Consider the following 23,215-nt stretch of genomic DNA (forward strand, 5'->3'; position numbering starts at 1 on the left):
CTATTACAGCAATGCTTAGGTCAATATTGAAGTTCTATTATTCAAAACAGATAAAATCCCTGCCCTCCCCCACCCCAAAAGAAATGTAAACTAAAAGCAAGTTGAAAATGAAAACTCTTTTCTGCAGTATCAAAATGTACAAAATTAGAAACTTGGGAAAACACCGTACCTTCTTCAATGTACCTCTGTCAGTCTTTTCAAAACAGTTTGGTCTTTCTGTTTTATCTAGTGATAAAAGAAGCTGCCATTATGAAGAAGCACAACCTCTTTGAAGATAACTTGAATTTGCCCTGCGAAAGCGTGTCCAGCTTAACAGACCTGAAGACCCCTTCAGGATCAGCACAAACCACTCCCGCGAAGAAGCCTTCCACTACCCAAGCTGAGATGTCAGACACTGAAACTCAAAGTGATGAAACGCTCATTGTGACAGGAAGGATTTCTTGGGAGAAGGATCATGATGGTAGAAAGTCATCAGACAAAGAGGCAGTCGCTCCTGTTAAAACAGCTAGTGATCAGGCAAGCAAAAGTGAAGTAGTGTTCCATATAGACATTGGCCAAACCCAGGAGTCCCTTTCAGCTACCCTTACAAAACAAGAAGTTGTAGAGAAAAAAAGCACTTTGGAGAATGAAGATACACTGAAAGCAGAGTGTGTAGTAAACACTGAGAAAGAGCTTAAGACACAACCAGAAGCTGTGGAGGAAAAAGTAGCTTCTGGAACTGAAACTCAAGTAAAAGGTCTTGGAGCCAGCCCTAAAAAAGAACTTAAGGTACATGAAGGAGCAGTAGAAGAAAAGGTAACTTCTGAGAGTCAAATGGCAATGGATGTTGTGTTTGTTGGTGCCACAGAAAAAGAAAGCAAAGCACGTGAAAAAGTTTCTGAGATAAAGATGACTTCCCCACATGATAATGTAGCAGAAGCAAATATTTTAGGGGATGCTGAAGAGCAAATCAAGGTAGAAAGAGAAATTACAGAAAAACTAACTCAGAGTGAAAATGCAGTAGGAATGGGATTTGAGGAGGATAGTAAAAAAGAAAGCAATGGCCAAGAAGCTAGCACTGAGACAAGGGTTATTTCCCAGGATAAAAATGCAGGGAAAGGAGGGCCTTGGGATAATCCTGAAAAAGAAGGCAAGTCAGAAGAAAAGAGTATTACATCCCTTGATGATGTGAACGAGATAAGGAGTTTGCTTATGGTTACAGTTGAGATACCAGCAGATACTCCAACTGAGAACATAAAGGAGATTTGTGAAGGTGAGATTTTAAAGTTGCAGGAGCACAATAAAGGGAATAATGAGTTGAGCAAAATGGCTGCAGCAGAAATTCAAGTGAGCCAGATGATGATGAATAAAGATGCAGCAGAATGTGCAGAGTTCAAGGAGGACCGACCATCTTCATCTAGTTTGGGGACAGATGGTACGAATTTAAAGGATGTGTCCAAGGGGGCCTGCAATATGGCACAAGCAGAATGGCTGGTGGAAAGCTCAGATATGCCTCAGGGGACAAAAGCACAGGTAGAGATCAGACAAAGTGTTTGGTACACAGGTCTGGGAAGCTGCAAAAGTGATAGATTGCAGCCAGAGGAACACACTGAAAATGTGTCTAAAGACAAAAGATTAGATGGGGAGGAGGGAGGAGTAGGGAATAGCCATGCCACTGCGGTGGAGACTGAAAGCTTTTTTCATAATCCTGCTGTAAATGCAGACATAACACAAGTGCCCATTTTGGATACAGAAAACGCAAGAACAGGACTACTAGATACCCCAGTTTCTTTGGTGCTAGAGCAGGGTGAGGTTAGTGCCATAGAGGTCATAGAAGATACAGAGGCTGGTGAAGGTGAATGGAAGCCAGGACATGAATCATCTTCACACATGGAACGAAAAAGCACAGAAGTAAAAGATATTTTCACAGAAGAGCCCAGAGAAGATAGTTATGCACAGCAAAACTATGAGGAGTAAGAAGTGTTTTTCAACCTATCCCTGCAGGACTTATTTACTCCAGTAATCCCTGTTTAATTGTGACTACTTTGGGTCAGAGCTAGACGAAATGGGCTTTTGTTGTGGTTTTACCAGCTCTTGCAGTTTTAGCATAGAACCCTTCCTGTGTGATAGGTTTCTTTTCAGTTAAAGACCTCACTGTTTAAAATGAGGTTGCTGTTGGAATCTTTCATTCAAAGTTTGCTACCTTTTATGGTTATAGAAAAAGTCTGAAAATATGACCACTGAATGGTTCAAAAGCAACTGACCCCCAATGATAAAGTTATTTTAACAACTTAACTGTTCTTAGTTTTTTAGCAGGGGAGTGGCTCATGGTTTTTAAGTACATGGATTTGACAAGTACTGCTATGATTCTTGGGTGGTTGGTACATACATTGCTATTCAAGGATGCTTTTAGTATTTACATACAGTATATGGGAAATAAATAAAACCTTTAGTAGTTAAACAGAACCAAATAATTAATTTAGAAAGTTGATCAAAATCCACAGTCTACACAAACTCTGCAAACTGATTACTTTAATATCCACCAAAACTTTAAAATAATTAAGCAAGTGTTCTTTTTTTTTTAATTGCTGTATTTAAAATGGGGAAAATATGGGAGCAGGTTTCTCAGTCCCGCTGTGTACTTCTGGGTTATTTAGCCTTCCAGAGCACTTTATGGCTACTTTATTTTGTTTAATTTTATGGAAGGGAAAATGAGAATGTTTACAACTATAACTATTAGGCAGCATCTTTCTGGTTTACTTACCACCATAAAATATATTCATTTATGGCTGTCTAATACAGAATATTAATAATTCTGCCAATCCCATTCTTACTGAGTTACCCAGTTCTGTAGGTCTTTTGAGGTGCAAAAATTATATAATAAATGTCAATAATTGTAAAATATCATAATAATTGCATAGAATTTCTAACACAGATGTTAAGCAAAGAGCAGCCAAAGGTTACTCACATGTGCTTAGACTTCGGAGGGCAGAATCACATTTCAAAAGCAGTTATTGAAAAGAGACCTATTGCTTTCATAGGTGGCATATTATCATCCATATCAGACCTATGCACAGAGTTGCTTATATGCATTATCTGTATATTTACAGCACATAAAAGCTTGGAAATGAAAACCAGTATTTTAGTAAAATAGGCTTTAGATTTCAAGGCCTCACTTCAGAGATCAGTTTAAAGCACCTTAAAATTTTTGCCTGGTGTTTCAGACTGTTTCTGAATAAATATAATACAGTACAGGACACCAAAGATTAATGATTAATGATAAATGCAGTATGGAGTGCAGGATTTACACCCATAAAGACATGGGAAAAAATAATAAATTCCTGAGAGCATAATACTTGTTGGCATTTAGCTTCAACAAACTGTGCAAAGTCTATTATTTAATGCTATCAAAACATGCTATAATACTAACATTGAATTGACACTAGAGGAACAGGCAAATATTACTGCACAAGCAAGGAACATTATTGAGTAACTGGATCAACTGCAATGTCACTATTGTAAAATAAATGCAACTGCTGTTTGTTCTAGAAGTCATACTGAGGTATAGAAACATTAAGGTCACAGAATTTTTCCTTGCAAAAGTACTTTGACTCATTTCCTCCTTGTATTTAATGCAAAAATACTAATTTGTAAACACGCAAACCACTGTCAGCCCTTTTTTAACAAATCATTAATTATCTCGCTGTAAGGCACTTTGTTTTTACAAATCATTAGCTATTTCTAATTTGTACTGAATGCTAAGAGACTTCAAATTTATACCGTGTTTTACAGTTAAGCAGCAGCAGTCTCTCTCAGCCATGATAAATCAGGCGACATGACTGTTTTTCATATGATGTTGTATGAAGGAGGACTAGCAAGACATTGACTGCAAAAAAAGGCTGCAGTCTCCAAGAGCTGTTTAGAGCTAATACAAATTAAGATACATCTATACAGAAAATATTTAGTAAAAGCATTCCCATCATAGTAATTTTTCAGTTGTTTCTATGGCAGATTTAGATCTGGGTAATATTTTCCTGTAATATGGAAGAATTAAGTTGCTGAATACAGGTGCTCAGCATTATTTGTTTTTCTTAAGTAGGGTGGGAAGGAAGAGGGAAGATTCAGTCTGTACATTACCTTGTTTTGCAATTTAAATTGAAGTTCCTCATGGCTGGGGGGCTGAACCTTTGACTTTGTGGACATTTCTGTACATTTGGATGCTTGCAAATGGACAGAATAGCATTTTTCCTGTCTTTAAATACGGGTGGAGATGACAGTGATTTAGGGGTTAGCAATCCACAAGGTTATGTTGGACCACTGATCGAAAGTACAATAATCCACCCATTCAGTAATTTTTGTCACGTTCTTGGAATTTCCTACACTTACTCATAATGAACTACTGCACTTGTAAACTTGGAACATAAAATCACCTTTCACTGCCTGGAAGGTTGAGAGTTAGGAACACTGGGGTGCCTTGAAGGGAATGGCCGGGGGGAGTGTTACTGCTGTTTTATTTCATGGGATTGCCAGTTTTAAATGACAGGATATGAAACACGTTGTATCTTGCTTAGAACCGTGTAAAAACGCTTATCATGAAAATAAACGAAGCTCTTCCCTTCCATCGCTGGGAGGTTGGTTTTTGTGTGTGTGATAATTTCTCTAGAGGGCGGTTGCCGGGGGCCGAGGGAAGGAGGCCGGTTACACCGCACTCCCCGGCCGGGCTCCCCGTGGCCCGGCTCCCCGTGGCCCGGCTGAGCCCTCGGCGCCGGACTGGCCCGGGCGCTCCTCTTGTCTGCCCGCTCTGCGCGCAGTCCCCCCTGAGGCCGCCCCGGTGCATACTGGGAATTGCAGTCCAGCATTGCCCCCGCCTTTCCAGCCCCTCCATTTGTCCACGTCGCCCTCTCGCCCGGCGTGTCGCTACCGTCACGTGGCTCGCGCGCCCTCCCGCTCTGCGGTGTTCCTGTTCCCGTTCCTATTGGCGGGGCGGGGTGGTGCGTGCCGGGGGACCAGGAAGTGGCAGAGTGAGGCGGTTTCCTTGGCTACGCCACAGGAAAGTGGAGGGCCGGTCCCTTCCGCCTGCGCGTCGGCGCTGGGAGCTGTGGCTGTCGTGCCGCGAGGGGCGGGCAGCGGGCGAGATGGGCCGGAGCTGGGCCTAGCGGCACCGGGCAGGCGGCCGCGGCCATGAGCGGAGCTGCGGGCTGCCAGGGCGGCGGCGGCGGAGGAGACGACGACCGAGGGCCCCGCTGGAGGAGACCGTGGAAGCTCCTGGCCCTTGGCCTGCTTTCTGCCTCCTCCGTTCTGGCGGCCGCCCCGGGCGCCGGGGCCATGAGCAAGGAGGAGAAGCGCCGGTTGGGGTGAGCGCCGCCGCGGCGGGCTGGGCTGGGAGCAGGGGTTGAGGAACGGCGGCGGCGCCGCATCGTTCTCGGGGCTGCCAGATAGGCTGGGGCAAAGGCCGGCGGGGCCAGGAGCTGTCGCCGTGTTGCGGTAGGGGGATCTACTCTGTCTCCGGGGGGTGCGCTCGATGGGTGCGGCTGTATCCTTCGCCAGGTAATGCTTCTCTGGTCCTTCTTTACCCGCACTGAGGACTCTATCAGACAGGGGGTTTCTGTCTCCCGTCAGTGTCTGAGGTGTGTATGTCAGAGCCGGGCTAGTCTTTAGGGTCAGGTCATCACGGCTATTTGGGGCAGGCAGCCCCTTATTGCCTCTGCTGTGTGTGGGGTCAGACCCTTCTGCCACAGGCTTGAGAGCTGCCGTGGTTGCGTGTAATGATGGGTAAAAGTGATCAAAGGTAAATCTAAATCCGTTGTCAGTTGGTCTAAATATGGCTATGCAAGTGAATGTTTGGGAGTCATAAAAAAGGTAAATGTTTACATGTGTTCTTGCCTAGTTGCTATGTAAGATTGACTATAAGATAGACTACTTTGGTCCCGTGTGCTTGTACAGATTCTCTTCTAGTATAGTTTTTAGTTGAAAGATGAAGACTACAGTATAAGTGGCAATGCATTGCACTGCATCGAGTAGGGCTTTTTAGACAAATATGTAGTCAAGCATATCACGATTTTACAATATTAGTGGGGCAGTTTCATCATCCTCCTCCTCCCATCTACTGATCAGTTGCATGGAATAATGGTGCAAAAAGTCTGCTGGAGAAGCACTCTGGATACTTTCATGGTTTTTAATCACTAGATATAAGCTGATATTTAACTTTGATAATGTTTACAGTTACTGAGGTTTTCCGTCTTGGATTCTCAGGGTACTTTGTGTGTACAATGTTTTGTATGTTTGAGTTTCGTTCACCAGTTGGTTCTAAAATTTTTGTGTTCATAATTTGCAGTCACTGCATCATCTCATGCCCAGGCATATGCAAGTAATGTCTTGCCACAGTCGTTTCTAAATAACGGCAGGTTATCTGTGTATTTATTTAATGACAGTCACAGAAATTATTACAGAAAATGCCCTATAGGTGTAAATTGTGTGTACAGAAATAGAAGTTTTAAGAAGCCTTCTGTGTGCTGCATCACTGAAGAGCATTGTATGCTTAGTTCATCTGGATGTGGCACCTGTGTGCCAGATGCTGGGGTTTTGTCTGCTGAAATGCACACCAGAACTGTAGACTGGATATAGGCTGTGAAGTACCTGAAAAAAGCTTTATACTTCGCTCTTTTGATGACTTAATAAAGCATTTGATGAGTTAAAACTACTTAAATTTCCAAGTCACTGAACTAAATCAGGTATTTAGAATATAATTGTAGTGTTCTTGTCTCTTTTATGTTCAATCTTGTCAGCAGAGATTGTGAATTATGCTATTGGCAGCTTAGAAATTAGCATACTTTTTTGCCTTGCAGGGCTTCTCAGTAAAACAGGAGCAATTGGAAGGAGTGCTGTCTCAAAAAAAAAACAACCCAGTGCTTTTTTATATAGTAGTGTTTCTCACATTGACAGCTTTTCAAACATGTAAAATAAATGTATCTTCAAGGTTTTTCTTTGGTATTTGCCTGCCAAGACTTCTAATGCAAGGAAGAGGTGTACCTCATAACTTATGGTCCTTTTCTGAATCACAGACAGGAATTTATGCTGTGTCAGTAAGTTTTAGTATTGGTGATTATAAGCAGAACATAATTCTGTTTGTTGGTTTTTGCTGAGGATGAAATGTGTCCCATATCTAGCTTTAATGTGTGGGTGACATCTACAGATATTTTAAGGGGAAGCACAGAATAATGAAAGAGATCCCCAAGTACTTACTTTCATGTTAGGTGAAGAAATAGTCTTTTCTTTCTACAGTGAGCAAAAGTAGCCAAATTAGGAAAAATTACTCTATGTCTCAATTACTTGAGTAGAGTACATTAGTAGAGTACCTGTTACTCAGATATTAAACTGTAATATATCTTGCTGTTCTAAGATGGTGAGTTAAAGGCCATTATGAGGCAGATCACTAATGCTTTTCCTTGTGTCTTTTTTTAGAAACCAAGTGCTTGAAATGTTTGATCATGCATATAGCAATTATATGGTAAGTAAAATACTTGTTGGTTTAATTTTTTCAGAGTTATTATTGTTGACCTGGGAGAGAAAGCAACCTACAGGGTCATAGAATCATAAAATGGTTAGGGTTGGAGAGGACCTTAAGTTCATCTAGTTCCAACTCCTCTGCCATGGGCAGGGACACCTCATGCTAGACCATGTCACCCAAGGCTCTGTCCAACCTGGTCTTGAACACTGCCAGGGATGGAGCATTAACTTCCCTGGGAAACCCATTCCAGTACCTCACCACCCTCACAGTAAAGAACTTCTTCCTTATATCCAATCTAAACTTTCCCTGTTTAAGTTTAAACCCATTACCCCTTATCCTATTGCTACAGTCCCTGATGAAAAATCCCTCATCAGCACCCTTATAACCCCCCGTTCAGATACTGGAAGGCTGCTCTGAGGTCTCCATGCAGCCTTTTCTTCTCCAGGCTGAACAGCCCCAACTTTCTCAGCCTGTCTTCATACGGTAGGTGCTCCAGCCCCCGGTTATCTTCTTGGCCCTCCTCTGGACTTGTTCCAACAGTTCCATGTCCTTTTTATGTTGAGGACACCAGAACTGCACACAATACTGCAAGTGGGGTCTCATGAGAGCAGAATAGAGGAGCAGAGTCACCTCCTTTGACTGGCTAGTCACACTCCTTTTGATACAGCCCAGATGTTCTAGAGAAATAGCATGGAGGTAGGGGTAGAAACAAAGCTAAATTAGTAAGAGCACCTTTTAAAATAAATTAATAAATCTTCCTTTCAGGAAGAACAGTTTCAAGGAGGTTATGAAGGCTTTTAGAATGGTAGCTAGGGTTAATCTGTTCCTGATCTTTCTCAAAACAGTGTATTTCACATCAGGCTATGAACAGTTTTAATTTTGGTAAAATATTTGTTTTGAAATTCCAGGCTCCTAAAAATACTAGGAAAAGAAAGCTCAGGAAGAGCTGTCTCTAGTCAGATTCTGGAGAACAGAAACTGATCTTACTTTGTAGGTTAAAAAAATATGTACAATATCCCTTTTGCGGTAAGGTACGGTAGATGCAGTTTGGTAGCTCTGTTGCAAATAAATACTGTTTGTAGAACAAGAGGGAATCTGGCTTCATATCTACACAAAATAGCCTTTTCTGAGTATGTGACTGTCATATGAGTGAACTGTGCTCACTATGGTTTCTTTTGAGTTGTGATTTTCTGTGCAGGTATCTTTGTGTTCTGTATGCATGAGCCATTCTGCACTCTGATCAACCTTGAAATACATTAGCTTGGTTTAGATGTGTTTAAAGAGTTAGAGTGGACTGGCTTTCCTCAAGTCAATTTGAAATTACTTTCAAATATACTATACGTAACACACTTCTGAGGAGAAACTGTGAATGTGAATAAGATAAATATAAAAGATGGGTTCTTACTGAATTTCCATTAACAAATGTTTTGTACATTTTTTTGCGGCTGTTGCAGAAACCTCTTTCTTTTTAGGTGCCACCAGTCCCTGCAGGACAAACTGCTGTGTCTTGACAGTATCTTGCTACAAATCCTGGTTTCTGTATTATGGTTTAATACTTTAAAAAGCTTGTGAGTTACAAGCTTATATAGTATGGGAGAGTTATAGTACTCTAGAATGGATAAAAAGCCATGTAAGCGTATTTTTGAAGAGAGTGTAGTTATTCTTTTTGATATTAGTTCTTGCTTTTGACACCTTAGCAGTTTAACAAATGTCAACCTTTTTTGTGCTGATTTGTAACTAGTTACTTGGGACCTGGTTCAATGAGAAAGACTTTACTTGTGTTTCCCATGGCATTCTGAAGGAAAAACTGTTACATATTTGGCAGAATTGGATAAAATATCTTGGTAGAAAGGACCTGTGCTTCTACTGAACATTGTGTGTTGAACTTGAAACTGGTAGGTGTCTTGCTACACCTGAAGCAAGAAAATTCTGGATGAAAGAGAAAAATTACCTCAGCTATGCTGGAAACTTTGAAGCCAAAAGGATATTTGCTTGCCACATATGCTGGGGCACTAAACAAACAGAGAAATATTATTTGTTTGTTTAAAGCTGAAAATAAGATTAGTGTATCGGTCTTGATTCTGACAGGAGGAAAATGAAGTACTTTTGCAGCTGCTTCTGAAACAGCCACCTGAAGAATTTTGATTTTCTGTTTCTGTTATTATGTGTTTTAGACTTGTGTATTTAGAAGTCTGAAAATTCATGTTTGCATGCAAGGGGGAAATTCCTTTGTCTTATTTTCAGTTGTTAACTGGAGCTTTGAGTAAAAAGCTGCTACTTTTTTGGTGGTGGGTTGTTTTTTATTTTTTTCCATTCCTTCAGCAACATCTGTAAGAATCAGAATTCTTCTTGACTGTCAGAAATAATATGTGAAAATGTCAGTCACTTGAGACCAGAAGGTATTTTTTGGTTTATAGCACTATTAGCAATGCATCTTTTTTCATTAATCAAGTACTGTTCTACCCTGACTTTACAGTCCCAACATTAGGCAATAGGATCATCTGTTGGTCAGAATGTGTAGAAATTCCAGAGTTTGTTGAGCTCTATTTTATAGTATTTTCCAGATGTGTGTTTATTGAAACATTTATATCATGTTCTATGTCTTGCTGCCTTCCTTTGAGTTTACTTGAAAGGGGAAAAGTTTAAAGTTGGGAAATCACTTGACGCAGTAGCTTTCCTGTTCTAGAGAGAGAATAAGTGAACTTCTATTTTTCAAAATGTTTCTGGTTCCTTATGATTTTGTAAGACTAAAAGGCATTTTTTCCAGAATTTTTATCACTTTTTTCTCCGTAATTTAATCCACAGGTCTTAATTTTGACATTGCTTTTGTTTGTACTGCTTAAATCTGTTTTTCTGAATATGTTGCACAGGTACTCAGAAACATCTGAGCCATATTAAAATTATCTAGATTCTGGCTTTTGTAGTTAAACTTGAGAAGAGAGTCATGCAAAGGCTAAAACTCTTGAGAGGGTGTTAAACAGGGAAACAAAGCTTAATTTTCAAAAGAAATTGCTGTAAGAGCTGTTTATAGATTGTTCCTCCTTTTCCTCTCTGTTTCATGTTTGAATATAGATTTATTTTTTAGCATATATTTTGTTTTTAGCATATATTTGGGAAGACTTTGCACTGAAACTGTAAGTAAAGACATTCAGTAGTTGAACTTTTTTATCTTGCCACGTGTTAGTTCTCCACTAAAAGTAAAGTAGCATGGCACATTACAGTAGCTGGTTTCCTGATGTAATCAAAAGAGAGAAGCTCCATCTCCATCCCAAATCGCTTGTCTTTGGCTTATAATGGTGTGGCAATTTCATGGATGTTTGTTGAAATTAGATATCTTTTAGATTTTCAGAGGCCACTTATATTAATAAAGATAAATTTTTCAGTAAACCTCTGGTATTACACAATGATGTATTTCAGATCCATTTCTAGTTTGTTATCCTGTTTTGGTAGTAGCTTAGACCTGCAAAACTTGGGCAGTGGTACCACTCCTGTTTCTGACTGACTGATGAGAAATAATATTACAATACAGGATGATTTGCAGAGTCCTTTTTCTAGAAATATGGAAAGTAACCATTGTTTAAAAAATAGCAATGTCTCTCCCTTTAAAAACGTTTATTTGTAAAAGTCTCAATTTTGATAAGCTTTTTTTTTTGGGTGAATGTTGTCTTTTGTTATGCCTTGTGTAGTGATTTGACAAATTTTTATTTTAATTTGTGAGTTTTCTTATCCATCACTGGTTGTGGCCCTGAGTCACATTAATTTGGAAATATTTCCAAAGTCACTTTAAAGTCTAATTCCCACTGTTGTCTCCATGAAATACCAACCACTTGATAATGCCTGCATTAGTTTTAGGTTTTAAATTCATCTCTGAGATGATAACTTCTGCCTAAACTACATAATAGAAAGTGTTATACATACCTTGTTGCAGAAAACACACAATTAACTATATAAGTTAATTGTTCTGTTGGGCTTTTTTTGTTGGATGTGCATTAGTTGTTCCCAACTTCTCTGAGAGGTTAGATAGAAAGAGGTCCTGTTGTTCTGTTCACAGTTTAATAATTTCCAGCCACCCATCTGGAAAGCATCTCAGCAGAAAAAGATGTGGGGGTCCTGCTGGACTCCAAGTTGACCATGGGCCAGCAACACGCTCTGTGGCAAAGGCAACTAAAGGTATTCTGGGCTGCATTAGGCAAAACAATGCCAGCAGGTTGAGGGAGTTGATCCTTCCCCTCTACTTGGCACTGGTGATGCCACACCTGGAGTCTTGTGTTCAGTTCTGGCCTCCCCACTGCAAGAGAGATGTACTGTACAGAGTCCAATGAAGGGCCATAAAGATGATGGAGCATCTTTCCTGTGGGGAAAGGCTGAGAGATGGGACTGTTCAGCCTGGCACAGAGAAAGCTCAGGAGGATCTTATGAATGTAGATACATACCTGAAGGAAGGGTGTAAAGAAGTTGGAGCCAGGCTTTTCTCAGAGGTGCCCAATAACAGGACCAGAGGCAATGGGCACAAACTGAAACATGAAAGGTTTCACTGAACATTAGGAAACACTTTTTTTACTGTGAATGTGACAGAATACTGGCACAGGATGCCTGAAGAGGTTGTGGAGTTTCTTTCATTAGAGATAATCAAAAGTTGTCTGGACATAGTACTGGGCAACTGGGTCTGTGTGGCCTTGCTTGAGTAGAGGGGTTGGGCAAGATAAACATCAGAGGCCCCTCCCACCTCAAAGGTTCTGTAATTGTCATTGAGTTTTTTTGAAGGATGGCATAATTTGGCTTCCTTTTAACAGGCTCTGAAGAGTTGCTGAAATGGCTGTAACAGTTTTAACTTATTCTGTTTTGCTTCCCTACAGGAGCATGCGTATCCAGCTGATGAGCTCATGCCTTTAACTTGTCGTGGACGAGTACGGGGTCAGGAACCAAGTCGAGGGGATGTGGATGATGCTTTGGGAAAGTAAGTGTTTGCAATGGTTAGTCTCATGTAAACATTTAGAAATCTAAGTACAATTTGCAGCCCGTAAGATTTATTTGTTCAGTTGACATACCCAAAAATTTACATGTGTAAAAAATACTTACTTTTGTTGTTTTGCCCCATGATATTAACTGATGTGAAATTATACCTTAGTCAGAAAAAGAGAATTGACAGTGAATGAGATCAAAAGATACTTAGAGAATGATTAAAAACATTATTTTCTGTAGCAAAACCTTCCATATGTGAGCTGACATTTATGATATTAGTAAATTTGACTCATCAATAGAGGTTGTAAGGGTTAATTATGAGCTACACAGAACAGAAAACTGTTATCCTTATAAGTGATATTTAAAATGCCTTTTATTTTTAGTAGAAAGCTCTCTGAAAACAGAATTAATCAAATGATTGTTATGTGTTTGGTAGCCTGAGGCCTTTGCCAAAATATAAAACATTATTTCAGATGTGGAAATTCTTAATATTTTTTTCTGTTAAGATAGCTTATAGTACGAAGTACTGATTCTTTGGACAGCAAAATGTAGGTTTAAGGACTGGTTTTCACCATGTTCAATTGAACAATCAAAAGACAAAATTAATTTGGTCTAAGTGTTTGTGATTGATTCCTTTGTTGTCTGTTTTGTTTGCAGTTTTATGTTTATAGAGCAGTACTTCAATAACAAATAGCTAATGCTCTTTTTTTTATTGGTATCATTGCATGGTGTCCCTAAGCTGAATAGCATTAATCAAAGATGAAGTCCTTGTCTTAAATACTATTTCAAATTCACCATATGACATTGAGCATGTAATTTTGTTCTTTTTTTTTATTATATACAAAAGTACCTTATTCTAGAAATACCCATGCAATCCTGCTGCCTTGGAGGTTTTGAAAGATATAGCTGATGAGGGACTTTTTTTTTTTTACATAGTAACATGCTGTCATTTGAGTGAAAGTACGTTTTATCCATTTAGATGCATTAAATAGTATAAGTATGTACTATTTTTCTGTATACATAGTTTTTTTCCTGTTTTGATAATTAGCTGAATTATTATTTATCAGATTTCTTATATAATCCTTTTTCTATCCAGCTGGCTCATCAGTCCTGTTCTCTACAAGCCTTTGCAGTCATAAAATGACACTGCAAGATAGGTCAGTTATGTTTCCCAGGAGGGCTAGGGAGTTATATCAGCTTTCTCTAGCTGTGCAATGCATGATCTCCCCTACTGCACACAGCCACTAGTTAATCTCTTTCTGTTGCAGAACAATACTCATGGAATGTCATTATATCTTCACAATTAAAAAAAAATAATTATAATCTATGACCACAAATTACATTCTGTGCATAGACAGATGTTGCCTACAGGGTCTCAAACATTAGCACTTTCTTAAATTCTTGGTGCTTGTTCTTCAGTAGGCAGTTGTAACTATTTCCAAAGTTTTCAATTTTAGTACTATCTTATTCTGTAAATTCTATTCTATGCATTATGTGTGCTCCTTAACATAGGAGCAATTTTATCAGGTTCAGCTAAAGGTCCACTCAGCTTGTATGCACTACAAGAGCCCTAGAGAAGAATCTGTGAACAGGGCAAGCCTCGTTGTGATATTACTGTTTCAAATAGTATGGATCTGACTTGATGTCCTCTTTTTATGGAAGAAGTAGTTACTTATTTTAAGCTTGCCCCTTGCTTTCCCATGGAGGAAGTTTTATAACAAAAGAACAGCATTTTCTTTAGTCTTCCACCACTAAGTTTAACACTGAGTTTGATTGTACCAAACTGCAGCTTTTTCTGAAGTAGCTAACTGGAACAGTTTCTGGAGGGATTTAGTTTTTTTTAGATTTCTTAGATTTTTGATCTTTCTAATCTTTCTAAATATTTTTACCATTACACTTAATAAGGCAACATTTATTTTTTTTTTTCATTAAAAAGAGGTTTGAAAAAGACTTTGGACCTTTCTACTGGGTTTCTTGGATTCCACTGGAAACTACAAATAATTAATTTGCTTATGAGAAATTTGAAAGCTTTACAGTAAATAAAGGTATCTTTATAAATCATAGTTTGTTTCAGTCAGCTCCTATTCTGGTCACTAACAAAGGGAGAAACTTAGTAGGTGTTTTGATATTAAATACGTTGTGTACAACTAAATTTTTTGTAGCTAGTGGTCTGTAAGAATTCAGTTTCTCCCATAGTATTGTTTACTGTGAAAAACAGTTTTAATTTATACACATACAGGTCAATAGTAAATCTGTTTTAAATTTTGTTCCATAGATTTTCACTGACCTTAATTGATACCTTGGACACTCTTGTGGTAAGTTTAATCTATTAATAAAACAAGAAGATTGTCTTCTGATGCTCAGACTTACCTTTAGATTTCTATTTTGTTAAATTATACATTAAAAATACAAATTTTTCTTCACTTTTGATCCCTGTCTATCTGTTTGAAGTGGCTATTGATTGTAAGAACTTCCAAGTGCTGTGATGGTGGTGTTTGGAGTTTCTTGCAAAAAAGAAAACTACACCAGTTCCTTCACATTACACTGATGCTTCCTTATCTTTCTTTTTCTTGGGCTTTAACCTAAATTATGTGGGTTTGCTTCCCATTATAGTCTTAAGCAACATGCTAATTTACAGGTGAACACCTCTTTATACCTTCTGAATTATTTGTGGTTTTGGATTGTATATATACATTTCATGGATGAATTTGTGCGTGCTTAAATATACATTTAAAAAAGGCAACCTTGGATATGTTGGCTAGGAAATGTTGCCAAACTTCTTGTTTCATCTCTTATTAAAAGATTCCAATCATTAATAAACTACTTTTTGTTAGACTTCAATCCCTTTGACATATTTTGTCATCATAAGATAGAGTTTGGAAATTAGGAATTTCTGGCCATTCACATCTACATGTAAATCTGCTTTGAAAATCCTTATTGCGGTGATTTGATTTATGTGAATCATATAGTGGTCTCTCTCTGATGGCTGTTCCCTATGTATGATGTGCTGTGAGGTGACCACTGGCTCTTTTGAATCAGGACCACAAATGTTGAAAATGTGGAGTCTGGACCTCCCTGTCTCGAACAGATATTCAGATGGATTATTGTGGTTCATTTATTGTTTTCTTGTCTTAAAGCAGGATTAACAGTTGTAGAATTTAAAGGCATTTATGATAACAGATTGGATAACAAAGATTCTTAAAGATTGGTTGAATAAAAAGGTGTGAAACGAGATATGTAGGAAGTACGGATCTGTTCTTCAGGCACAAGGAGAAAACTGTTGCGAGGAGGATTGCTAGGACAGTTCACTGAACTTAGCATGTGGCTGCTTGGATAGGAGGCTTCTATGAAACTGGAGGCATCAGAGCAGGCCAGCCTTTGGCCACTCTGCTAGCGTAGCTGCAGGCCACTGGGTCCTGTTGCACTACAGTCATGGTGAGAGAGTAGGGAAGGAGCAAACAAATAAATCCCTGGGTAGGTACATTCTCAGTGACTTCATTCTTTGTGTACAGCTTGTGTACATGCTCTTTCATGCATCTCATGAGAAAAACAATACTACCAATGTCTGTTGCACTATATCAGAGTATGCCCCTGCAGGACCAGGATATTGGTCTAAGCCATGTTAAATGCTTTCTTTTTTAATTCATTGCACTAGTTATTCTATACCTGATTGTATTAACTATGTTTGAACCTAAACACCTGCTTGTATTTCTATTCCAGGTGTTAAATAAAACCAAAGAGTTTGAAGAGGCTGTAAAAAAAGTAATAAAGGATGTTAATTTAGATAATGACATAGTAGTATCTGTCTTTGAAACCAACATAAGAGTCCTTGGGTGAGTAAGTTCTGTTTTCAAAACTCTTAAAAATGTGTTTTTCAGCTGCATGTCCTTAATGCATAACTTTCTGTATGTATTTAGATTAGATATAAAGAAGAAATTATTTACAGTGAGGGTGGTGAGAGACTGGCACAGGTTGCCCAGAGAAATTGTGAATCCCTTGAAGTGTTCCAGGCTAGGCTAGATGAACTGTGGGCAGCCTGGGCTAGTGAAAGGTGTCCATGCTTATGGCAGGGCATTGAATTAAAAGATCTTTAAGGTCCCTTCCAGCCAAGACTGTTCTATGATTCTGATTCTATGGTTCTGTTCTTTTTTCCCCTTATTTAAAACAGTTGTGCCTTTGTCAGTTAGCATATCTTGACACCTGCCCTAAGAAAGGTTTTAAAATGCTAGGCAGGAATTAATGCAGTGAAGTTGACCCCCATCTAGCTCCTGCAGGTAGGGGTTTTTTTTTTTTTTTTTTTTTTTTTTTTAATTTAAATAAATAATTAAATAAATAGTGTGCTTTGGTAGCATTGTTTTTTGTTTAATGGAAACAGTCTTACAAATTATGCTGTTCACTACTTGATTTAACAGATAGAACATTTCCATACTTGGTATAATAGCTTATTTCAGGTTGGAAGTGACATCTGGAGGTCTCTAGTCCAACTTCCAACTCAATGCAGGATCAGAGCAGGTTAGTTTTAATCTATTATGTGTAGTTTCAGAGGTGCTGGTTGTTCTTGACTGTCAGTGGAAATAGTGATTCCTCTGCAGTTTAGGACTGAGTCCTAAATGATACAGAATTGCTTCTGATATACTGACAGCTAACCTTGATTGTAATTGGGAGTTGTATCTGCTCAGCATTTCTGAAAACTAGGGCTATGTGAATATAGCACAGTAATGTACATGGACATCTAATTGTGGGAAGTTTTGCATTGCTGTTCAGATGAATATGCCTTTTGAGATTGTGGATAATTTTTCTTGTGTTTAGGGGACTCCTAGGTGGACATTCTGTGGCCATTATGCTGAAGGAAAAAGGTGAATATATGCAGTGGTACAACGGTGAACTTCTGCACATGGCAAAGGAACTAGGCTACAAGCTTTTACCTGCTTTTAATACCACTAGTGGTCTCCCTTATCCAAGAGTAAGTTGTTTGGTTTCTGCAATTCAGGATTACTTGTGTAAGCAAAATTTTTGTTGTTTTGCTTTTATCCCTGTTTCTAAAATCACGTATATATTTAGCCATTATACAGAAAATAAAAGCTGATAAAGTGCTCTTTTGCAATACATGCTACCTAGTACTTTAAAATGCAGATTTGGGCTCTGAATACCTACATTTCCACCTCTGAAAATTCTAATATACATTGTTTTGTGTAAATAGTAACAGCAGAAACCTTGTCTAATCACTGCTGATTTCCTGCTCCCTACTACTGTAGGCATCACCCAGAAGCTGAGGAGAGTAATTTTTGGTTTGGTACATACCATTCACTAAGATGTTGAACTAGCAAGCATTTGCTTCTGAATTTATCACAAAACTGATAAATCTTCGTAATCTACATCCACATTTTTAAGAGGGCAAAGTTAGCTGTGATCTACAAATATTCAATGTAAAAACTTTCATATTCAAACAAGAGCATGGTGCAAACTGAATGACAGAAAACTACTTCCCATGTGTATCATCCATTGATTTTGTGAGATGTAGCTTTGATGGAAACTTTTCCAGAAATTAAAAATTTAGGCTTAGTAAATCATCACCTTTCTAGTGAAAATGGCTAATTCAGAATGTTCAGGCTTTGCCAGTCTTCTGCTGAGAGGGCCCTCTTCAGAATGCAAAAGTTACGTTGTGCCCTCAACAAAAGCAGGCCCATCTTGCAGGTATTCTCTGGAGCCAGGATTAGCAAGATATTTACAAAGCTTAATTTTGAGCACTTGTGATGTTCTGAGTTCCTGGTTTGCTGGTAAATAAATAGCTAGAATTAGATTTTTAGGGTGATATTCTTTTACTCAAATTGTGAGTGAACCAGGCAACAGGTATTTAGGTCAGTCCTTGTTTTGGAGGGTTGAGTGTTTTGGGTACTTTTGGATAACCTTATGTGCATGTTTGAGTTGATAGTATGTGGTAAAGCAGAGCAAAACTGAAGGGGGCTTTGTGATCTTTTTTTTCTTGCCTTTGGAAAAAGTTACATAGTTGCTCTACAAACCTATCATAGAAGTATAAATTCTTTCAGCTAATAACAGTAAAGATGATGATATCTGCTTTTTTCTAGGTTAACTTAAAATTTGGTGTAAGACATCCAGAAGCACGAACAGGAACAGAAACTGATACCTGTACAGCTTGTGCAGGTACCTTGATCCTTGAGTTTGCAGCTTTAAGCCGATTCACAGGAACATCTATATTTGAGGTTTGCTTTCCATGCTAATTTATTTTTTTGGATTAGGTTCATTAGTGTTCTGTTACATTTCCTTAATTTTGGACAAACAGTTTTGAGTTCATGAAATGGGTGCATATCTTAGGTGTTCTGCCCGAAAGGTTTGTGTGTGTTCATATTTGTCATGTGTTGGGGATTTTTTCCTGAAGTGTTAATCTGATTTTACAGAATAAAAAACGACAGGAAATAATTTTGTTTGAAAGTAGTTACAGTAATGTAGAAGTAAACAAGATAAATATGCTGAAGAGTAACTAAAGGATAATGCTTGCATAGCTTTTGTGTAAAGACACCAGGACTAGTAACAAGAAAAGTGAGATATTTGGTCCTTGATATGCAGCTTAAAAAAAAAATAAAAATAAACCCCACACTTATATAGTCCCAGTGAACTTGTGCAAAACCCCCCTAAGGGTATATTGTCAGCAGAAAGATAAATAAAAATGCTTGCAGGTATGGTTTTGTTGGTACGATACCAAAAGAAAAAAAGCCACCAAACCCCTTCATTATGTGCCTGGTATTTTACTTTATATTGTGGAACCCAGTGGAAGAATAGCTGGGTCTGTATTACGTGTTTTGGTAGAACTTGTCAGCTAAAATCCTATGAATGTGCTTTGTGATTTAAAGCCATTTTTGTTGCATAGGTTATCACCTTGAAGTTAATTTTGTATATATAAGGAATGCATGTAACTTGTGTACTAACCCCTGCAGAAGGATGTTTTACTTGGTGATACAGTGTATGGGCTTAGGTAAATAGTTGAGTAGTCAACACAATTCTTTCTAATCAGCAACTGAGTAACTGTTTAAAATGTGGACTGAACATTATGGTATCTAAGTGTAATACTGAGTTACAGAATTGTTAGCTATGAAACATTTTATTACTCCCAGCATCTTAATTTCAATAGACAAAAGAAGAACAGTCTTTAGGATCTGTGTTTCTCTAATTTCCTTTAATTAGCATTTTTTTGCTGTTGCAGGAGTATGCCCGGAAAGCACTTGATTTTATTTGGGAAAAGAGGCAGCGCAGCAGCAATTTAGTGGGCGTTACAATTAATATTCATACTGGAGACTGGGTCCGCAAAGGTGTGTGATATTCTGACTTGGAATCAGTGACCACAAATGGTTTTGGGCAAGAAAACAATCTTGACACCTTCCTGCCCCAGGCAGGTTTATCTAGACTATTTAAAAATAATGGGATAGGGAACTGGACTTAAATAACATAAGTACTGGAGAAACTTGCTACAGTAGAGCCTGATTTTGCTCTGGGAGGATGTTTTGGCAGCAAAACTAGTTTTATTCATCACAAAGGAAGTGTTCTCTGATTCATTTTAATACTGAGAGGGAAATGCCTTGGGATAAATTTTCAGAGATTGTACAATGAATACATAGGAAAAGTATAAATTGGACTGTGGTTGTCTATGGCAGCCAGTAGAAATATTTTCATATGAGGAAAGTGAAACAACTGGCTTCAGTGCATGTCTCTTCATATTATGTGCACTGATATTGTAAAGCCTTTATCATAGATACACAGTATTGTGTCTCTGCATCCATCTGTGCCTTAATTCTAGTGATAGGAGGCTTTTCTTTTTGCTGAAAGAGCCTTTAAAGTAAAAATGAAACCAAGGGAAAATATCCATATAACTATTTAAAGCAAAACCACCTTTTAATTTTCTGCTGTTTCTAGATAGTGGAGTTGGAGCAGGAATAGATTCATATTATGAATATTTATTAAAAGCCTATGTCTTGCTGGGAGATGACAGTTTCCTGGAAAGATTTAACACGGTAAGTTAACACCTTGCTCAGGTTTGTGCCTTCTGTAATAAAAATCTAAGACTAGTTCTATTGTCAGTCAGCTGTTAGTCTGGAGAAGCTCATAAAGAGATCTTTTAACAGAACTTCTATGACTTCTGATGTGTCTATTGCCAATTCTTATTACTACGAGTTCTTGCTAATATTGGGTGGATTGTCACCTGAACTGCTATTTTAACCCCATCCAATGAAAATTGGAATCTTCTGGGTCTTTTTCCATGTTTCCAGAACAGGAGAAGCAGTATTTCTGTAAAACAATGTAAAGACCACTTGTTACAAGCCACAGTGCAAATTCTTTCTGTCCTGGAGCAAGGAAAAAAAGCTGAAAATAAAAACCTGAATCTTGCATTGAACTGCAGATCCTAAGGCCCAGTATACAAGCTGAAAAGCACACCTATATTACTAGATTTGTAAGATTACTAAGCAACTTTGTCAGCATCATTATTCTTTCATTAAAGCATTCTTTCTTTTGAAAATAGTAATATCCAATAAAAACATTTTGTATAATATGATTTTATCTAGAATAATTTTCTATCATAAGCAGTGTTAAAATTTGAATAATTCAGCTAAAGACCTACTGCAGTGATAGTTTCATATTCCTAACCTGCAGCCACTTTTTTTTTTCCCATTGTGTCTCATAACTGTTTCCTATTGATTCAGCTCCTGTGTTCATGATTGTACCTTCTTGTGCTTCAGAAAACGGGAAAGACAGTTGTCTTGGGGTGTAGTAGGATTGGAATTTAGTAAGTTGACAAGTAAGCTAGTGGGGTTTAAAGTTCTGAGCCATCAAGTCCAGCTGCTTTCGTTTTCTATATTTCCTTTTCCCCTCCTTCTGAGATACATTTGCTTTAGAATTCTGTTGTCCAAAGAAAGCAATTTCAGCTTTGTTTAGCTTGTGTGTAAAAATTAAGCCAGAACTAATGTACCTTAACTATGATAGTTACTTGCTTATTGTATGGCTACTGAATATACTTTTGTGTATGCGTACTACCTGGAAAATGTAATGTCTATTGCATGTATAATACTGTGGAGCTTTTCAGTATTTACTACACATTTTTAGTTTTCAAAACTAGAAATTAGTGTGCATTGCCAAATGCAGTAGTGATCGGCAGTGTAGTGTTGGTCCTTCCTTTGAAATAAAATTTCATAGTCTGGTAATCTGTATCTGTTTTGTAAAATGTATTGATTACGCAAATTCATGATTTTTCTGATGTTTGTCAGCACTACAATGCCATAATGAGATACATTAGCCAACCACCTCTTCTTCTTGATGTCCATATTCATAAACCAATGCTAAATGCTAGGACCTGGATGGATTCTTTGCTAGCTTTCTTCCCTGGATTGCAGGTAATGTTTAAAACCCAGGCACAGATGATATTAATAACAAGTAAATGATTAAACAGATTGGATATTTAATTGACAAGTCAAGCTTAGTAATTTGACTTTCAGAAATACTGAAAGAGGATTCCTGTACTGACTCTTCCTGTAACTTCAGTGTTATGATGCAAGTTAATTTGTATTCTGGCCATGTTGAGAATCAGGAAAAGTATGTCTGTATGATTTACTTCCTTCACCACCAGTCATTAGAAACATTGAACTTAAGCTGCCTTTTTAGTAGTCTAGTGACAGATTTTCTAGTTTGTGTGCCATTTAAGACAAAGTCACATTTCCATCTCTGTAAATGATAGAGATCCTTTTTCTACATAGGCAGTAGTCTTAATAAGGTCACTGGTGTTGCTTAAAAAGCTCTAAAGGAATATCTATGGCTTATATACTCTAAATATTACCCCCTTTCAGTGTATCTGCTGGAAATGTAGAAATTGGTCTGTAGCTTTACATGAACACATTCAGTGTGCCTAACTTTGAATATTACCCCTATGCATGGTGAATTAGTGTTAATTTTATTATTTAATTTTAGGTGTTGAAGGGTGATATTAGACCTGCTATTGAAACCCATGAGATGCTGTATCAGGTTATAAAGAAGCATAACTTTCTCCCGGAGGTAAAGTAGTAATTTTTTGATTGTGTAAACTGATTCTTACCTCAATTTGAGCAGTCTCAGATAGCCATTAAAAAAAATAGTAGGTATACCTGTTACTAAAACCAAAGGCCTCATTTGCACAGCATTCTCATGTGAGCTACAGTTCTGCACATGTGACAGCTGTGTTTTGGATATGAAATATTTTTCCTTCAGTTATGCTATAATTAACAGAATCATAGGAAGCTGCTGCTGTTAATAATTGCTTAAGCCTTTCAAAATTGACCTTGACTCATTTCAGTATGCAAAACCTACAAGCGAATGTAGTAGCAGCTGCTTAGTAATGTAATAGCATTAATGCTAAAGATCACAGCCATGTTCATACCAAGGAGGGAAACTAAAGACTGAATTGTTCTGAGAGAACATTCTGAAAATTTGCATATTGTAAGTAGGTGCACCAACTTACCTGTAGGTACTGCAAGTGCAGTGTTTGAGCAAGATAATTCTGCACAGAAAAGCTTGTTTACCTGCTGAAGTGTGTGTCTTTACTCTGTGATGATCCAGAATATACAAGAGCACTTCTGACTCCAGTTTTAATTTTGACTTTCCCTAATGTAAGCTTTTTTCTGTTAGGGAACATTTAATTAACATCACATTCACCTAATGTTGATATTGAGACCAAGCTTTTAAAATGGTATGATTTGGCTTCTCAGGACTCTTTTGGGTTGGTTTTTCAGT

The 23,215-nt window shown here is 38.1% G+C and overlaps 2 protein-coding genes across 2 annotated transcripts in view; both read left to right on the top strand.

The window, feature by feature from the left end:
* Nucleotides 1–4,609, top strand: part of NIBAN1 (niban apoptosis regulator 1) — a 70,787-nt gene extending 66,178 nt beyond the window's left edge. Inside the window, exon 14 of the mRNA XM_031046736.2 lies at nucleotides 230–4,609. Coding sequence (XP_030902596.2) covers nucleotides 230–1,956 — 1,727 coding nt within the window. The 3' untranslated portion in view covers nucleotides 1,957–4,609. The remainder of the gene's footprint in view (nucleotides 1–229) is intronic.
* Nucleotides 4,610–5,025: 416 nt separating this feature from the next.
* EDEM3 (ER degradation enhancing alpha-mannosidase like protein 3) overlaps nucleotides 5,026–23,215 on the top strand; it is a 31,965-nt gene continuing 13,775 nt past the window's right edge. Inside the window, exons 1-11 of the mRNA XM_005146512.4 lie at nucleotides 5,026–5,333; nucleotides 7,441–7,486; nucleotides 12,343–12,443; nucleotides 14,724–14,763; nucleotides 16,169–16,281; nucleotides 17,258–17,411; nucleotides 18,535–18,669; nucleotides 19,668–19,773; nucleotides 20,375–20,472; nucleotides 21,721–21,846; nucleotides 22,418–22,501. Coding sequence (XP_005146569.1) covers nucleotides 5,161–5,333; nucleotides 7,441–7,486; nucleotides 12,343–12,443; nucleotides 14,724–14,763; nucleotides 16,169–16,281; nucleotides 17,258–17,411; nucleotides 18,535–18,669; nucleotides 19,668–19,773; nucleotides 20,375–20,472; nucleotides 21,721–21,846; nucleotides 22,418–22,501 — 1,176 coding nt within the window. The 5' untranslated portion in view covers nucleotides 5,026–5,160. The remainder of the gene's footprint in view (nucleotides 5,334–7,440; nucleotides 7,487–12,342; nucleotides 12,444–14,723; nucleotides 14,764–16,168; nucleotides 16,282–17,257; nucleotides 17,412–18,534; nucleotides 18,670–19,667; nucleotides 19,774–20,374; nucleotides 20,473–21,720; nucleotides 21,847–22,417; nucleotides 22,502–23,215) is intronic.

Source organism: Melopsittacus undulatus, chromosome 6 (assembly GCF_012275295.1).
Source record: "Melopsittacus undulatus isolate bMelUnd1 chromosome 6, bMelUnd1.mat.Z, whole genome shotgun sequence".
Taxonomy (NCBI): Eukaryota; Metazoa; Chordata; class Aves; order Psittaciformes; family Psittaculidae; genus Melopsittacus; species Melopsittacus undulatus.